At 28.5% G+C, this 4,801-nt stretch overlaps 1 protein-coding gene across 1 annotated transcript in view; it reads right to left on the bottom strand.

The window, feature by feature from the left end:
* Nucleotides 1-12: 12 nt before the first annotated feature.
* Nucleotides 13-4,801, bottom strand: part of LOC107027400 (B3 domain-containing protein REM13-like) — a 5,704-nt gene continuing 915 nt past the window's right edge. Inside the window, exons 2-13 of the mRNA XM_015228573.2 lie at nucleotides 3,639-3,711; nucleotides 3,016-3,240; nucleotides 2,508-2,587; nucleotides 2,160-2,394; nucleotides 1,719-1,841; nucleotides 1,483-1,608; nucleotides 1,280-1,405; nucleotides 1,028-1,114; nucleotides 799-927; nucleotides 561-685; nucleotides 225-459; nucleotides 13-129 (exon numbers count right to left, since the gene is read on the bottom strand). Coding sequence (XP_015084059.1) covers nucleotides 71-129; nucleotides 225-459; nucleotides 561-685; nucleotides 799-927; nucleotides 1,028-1,114; nucleotides 1,280-1,405; nucleotides 1,483-1,608; nucleotides 1,719-1,841; nucleotides 2,160-2,394; nucleotides 2,508-2,587; nucleotides 3,016-3,240; nucleotides 3,639-3,711 — 1,623 coding nt within the window. The 3' untranslated portion in view covers nucleotides 13-70. The remainder of the gene's footprint in view (nucleotides 130-224; nucleotides 460-560; nucleotides 686-798; nucleotides 928-1,027; nucleotides 1,115-1,279; nucleotides 1,406-1,482; nucleotides 1,609-1,718; nucleotides 1,842-2,159; nucleotides 2,395-2,507; nucleotides 2,588-3,015; nucleotides 3,241-3,638; nucleotides 3,712-4,801) is intronic.

Here is a 4,801-nt window from a genome sequence, read left to right as displayed (position 1 = left end):
AGATAAGGGGGGGGGGGGGGGGTGTTCAATTTGCTTCATTGTTGATTTTTCTTTTCCATCATAGACAACTTCAATCAGTGTTCAGTCCATTCTGTTGAATCATCTTTACAAATTCTTTTGAAATTTTGCCTACAAAAAAAAGAAAAAAATTAGTGTAAAAATAATATTTGTTAGAAAAATTCAATAACATAAATACAAAAAATTTAATCAATAAGAAAACTTACCATGAAATTTCCATATTGGTTTATCTCCACCAGTAACAATCTCAAACATTATCTGATCTCCCTCCTTTATGTAATATGTATCGCGAATTTTTTTCCATCCATCTTTAATAAAAACATAATTATTATGTTCGCGTAATGTAACATTCCACGACCTATCGTTATCATCTCTGATAATCAAATCACACTTCTTGATTTTGAAGAGATCATTTGCCAATGCAAATTTTTCGGGGATTAACTGAAATAATTTATGAATAAATCAAAATCAAACGGTGTATATACTTCATATTTCTTACATGAAAAAAAAATTGAAGTTTTTTTTTATTTTTTCAAACTTACCAAGGTATCGGTTACGAGGCAATAGGGACTAACATTGATCAAAATATAAGGATCGTCACTAGATTTGTGAGGAGCATCTTTAAGGGGAGATGCCTCTTTTGATGTAGTGTAGTAGTTTGATTCGACTGTTACATAATTTAAAAGTTAATATAACTCGCAATATTTAGATAATATTTTCTATCACTGACATTATTATTGTTATTGTAAAAAATCACAATGTATATGAAATGAAAATTACCATGAGGCTTGTGAGTAACAACATTTGTTGTCTGATCTTCAAAATTCTGTTTTTGAGGAAGTTCTCCCGGCTTGGATTGAGAGGGCTCTGCGAGGGGCGTTGACTTGAGTTTTTTGTGGGTTGGTTTATCTGTTACACAATTAAAAGTTAATATAACTCGCGATATTTAGATAATATTTTCATAACTTAATTTGACGTTATAATCAAACTAAATACAAATGAAAATTACCAAGAGACTTGTGAGTAGCAGCTTCAAATGTTCGTTCTTCAAATTCCTGTCTTTGATGAAGTCCCCCCAACTTTAATTTAGAGGGCTCTGCAGGGGGAGACGAGTTGAGATTTTTGTGATTTGACTTGTCTGTTACATGATTAAAAGTTAAAATTACTCGATACATTCAAATGATATGTACAATCACATAACTAATATGATTGTATTATATTGTTGCTAAAATCAAACTAAAATAAGAAATAAAAAAATTACCATTGGGCTTGTGAGTAACAGCTTCTAACGATCGATCTTCAAAATCATCTCTTTCAGCAGGTTTCCTCGACTTAGGTTTAGGGGTCTTAGCGAGGGGAGATGACTTGATGTTGTTATTTGATTCATCTGTTACATAGTTAAAAGTTAAAATTACTTATGTTTAATCACTTAACTGATATGACAGTATAAGATGAGATCATTACCAAAAGACTTGTGAGTAAAAGCTTTTAAAGTCTGATTTTCAAGCTCCTGTCTTTGAGGAAGTTCCCTCGACTTCGATTTTGGGGTCTTTGCAACGAATGATGACTTGTTCTTATGGAGTGGTTTATCTGTTACATGGTTAACAATTTAGAATTAGTCACAAGATTTAGATATTATTTTTTTATGTATCGATATTCTATTATTGCAAAAAGCACACCAAAATTCAAATGAGAATTACCAACACGCATGTGAACAACGTCTACCATCATATCTTTAATATCTCGCCTTTGAGAAGGTTTCCCCGACTTGACTTTCGGGGGCTCTACGAGGAGAGATGACTTGACGTTGTTACTTGCTTTTTCTATAACACAATTAAAATCAAAAATCACTCGTAATATTTAAATGATATTTTCTATAACTTAATTGACGTGTCAGTAGTCTATTATTGAAAAAAAAATTACAATTAATACAAAAATGTTAATTACCAAAAAGCTTCTCGGTATGAACTTCTGAACTTGGATTCAGAATTTTCTATAAGGGGAGATGACTTTGATGTTATGTGGTTACTAGTTAAAACCACTCACTATATTTAATTGATGTGACAATATTCTACTATTAATAAAAATTATTGGAAAAATAAGGTAATTACTTAAATTAAAAAAAAAAAAAAAAAACTTACTCTTGAATTGCCATATTGGTTTCTCTTCATTAGTAACAATCTCAAACATTACTTCATCTCCCTCCTTTATATCATTTGCATTACTAAATTCAGGCCATCCACCATTAAGAACAAATCGTTTCGAACTAAAAGAATTTAGTCTTATATTCCACGATCTCTGTTTTTCATCTCTAATAATCAAATCCCCTATCTTGTGACGGAGATTGTTTTTCATTACAAAGTCTAGAGGAAGACACTGAAACAATTAATAAACATATTAATACAATAATATAGTGATAGTACAATACTTTTGTAACACAATTAAAGTATTTAAATTTAAAAAAAAAATAAAAAAAAATTTGGACTTACCAAGTAACCATATTTAAAAGAATATGGTCTAATGGTACATACAAAATAGGGACAACCTGAATGCTTCTGCGTAGCAGCTTCTGCATGGTAAAATTTAAATAAAATTATTAGTGAATTTTAATATGTAATATTAAGTTTAGTTTTAAATTAATTATATTACTAATGAGTAGTATGTTTTTCAAGATAATTATCTAACGACGATATAAAATATTGTATGAAGCTAAGCAATAAATAACAAACTATATATCTTAATTTCTTAAGATAATAAGTGTTTTTATATTGTTAGTATAAAATCTTTTAAAGTATGAATGTTAAATAAAAAATATGAGCTTTGTTTTACGAAAATGAGTTTCAAAGTTTGAAAAAATTGATCGATATTTTTTTGTCAATCACAAAATTTCTACCTTTTTTTTAGGTTTTTAAAAACTATTTCAAGTTTAAAATACTCTTGTTTAAGTTCTTCTTTTTTTCAAATATCATTTTTCACGTTATTTTATAGAACTTTTACCTTTGGATTTAGATTCGTCAGAACTCTTCACAACTTTTGGTGCCCTTGGTTGTACTTCTAATATCTCACATTGATTAGACGGATCAAACCTGATAGCTTCAAATTTCATATTTCCTTCATGTTCGATTAACAATATTTCTCCCTCCTCCAAGTTATTTTGCTCTACGAACTTTTCAAGACCGTCTTCTAGTCTCACACCGTTCAATTTCACCGGCCAATTTTTATCTGCAATCACGTAATCATATAGAATGAAGGATAGTTAGTTATAAGAAAAATTATACATAGGTAAAAAAAAATATAACTTGTTATTCTTACATACTTCCTCGGTTTCCTTTTACTAACTCACTATTGTAAAACTTATTTTTTCTTTTTACTCGTTCATTTTTAAAAAGTCAAGATAGATTTATTATTTTATTTTAATAATATCAACTTAATCATTGATTGTAAAAAAAATGCTATTGAAATACAACATTCCCAACCATAAAAATAGATCTCCTAATAAGAGAGATTTCTCAAAAGAATACAAAGATAAAAATGGACAAGTAAAATAGACAATAATATAAATACCGACACATTAAATTATAAATATTCTTTGTAAAATTTCTAACTTCGTTATTACTTACTGGCCCATCTCAGTATTGCATGTTCATACTGATCATGTCCCTTCAGATGCTTCAAAAATTCATCGGGAAAAGTCTGCAGGGTAACAATAATTGCAAAGGAAGTTAGAACATTATAAGAAAGTAAATATTATATGATAGGATTATGAAGATATTTGGTGTTTATATATTGCTAACCACCATTATTAATCGTAATAATTCATATCATTAGCTATCAACTATTATATCATGTAGTTATTAGCCATAACCATCATTGTTAGTCATCACTAGCACCAATTGCTATGTAGAATTTAAAAATATTTTATTGATATGATATTATATTAATTTTATAATTTATTTTGATTTTATATTTATTATTTTTTGAACAAAGGCAAATTTTATTTATTCAAATGTTGAGAAATAATCAATCATTAACTATTTCATATTCAGATGTGTTCATTCAGATTCAAAATAAAAACAAATGAGACCTGATACCATTTAAATGCATTTTTGTGTAAATAATTTTTACCAACTACTAACATCAACTAACTTCTCTTCTACAATCACTAACATCACTATCATTTGCTAACCATCACGTCAGTCAATACAACACCAACCACCTCTACAATCATAACTATCATCTCGACCACCATTAACAATCCCTAACACCATCTATTACCACTATCGCAAAAATCTATCTCCATCGTCGCTAGGAACATAAATATTCATTTTATTTTTATTTTTTCTAGTATTTATTTTTTTATTTGAATTATGCATTTATTATGCTAACAAATAAATAAATACACATTAAATGCTAAAGAACAAATAGTTTTATTTATTCAATGTTCAGATCTAAAGAAAACATCTTAATTATCAAACGCACATTCATATCAAACGTATATGAAAACAAATGAGGCCTAAATCAGAAAACATATAGCATATAAATCCCCTAAAATTAATGGTAGAAAACTAGCTAGCTATTATATATGGAACAAAAAATACTCTATAAAAAGAAAAAAAACAACAAATCAAGATTAAAATTCAAATCTAGAAGAATTGTTGTTAGATTTACTACAAGTAAAAGAGAACTAAAATCATATCTAACAATCAAAAGTTCACAAAATTCCATCCCAAGAATGAATGTTCAAACCCTAACCACCCCCCACCCCACCCCCACCCCCCCAAAA

The sequence above is a fragment of the Solanum pennellii genome, chromosome 8 (genome assembly GCF_001406875.1).
Source record: "Solanum pennellii chromosome 8, SPENNV200".
Taxonomy (NCBI): domain Eukaryota; kingdom Viridiplantae; phylum Streptophyta; class Magnoliopsida; order Solanales; family Solanaceae; genus Solanum; species Solanum pennellii.
The sequence above is the reverse complement of the archived record's forward strand: the minus strand, read 5'-3'. Positions and strand labels throughout refer to the sequence as shown.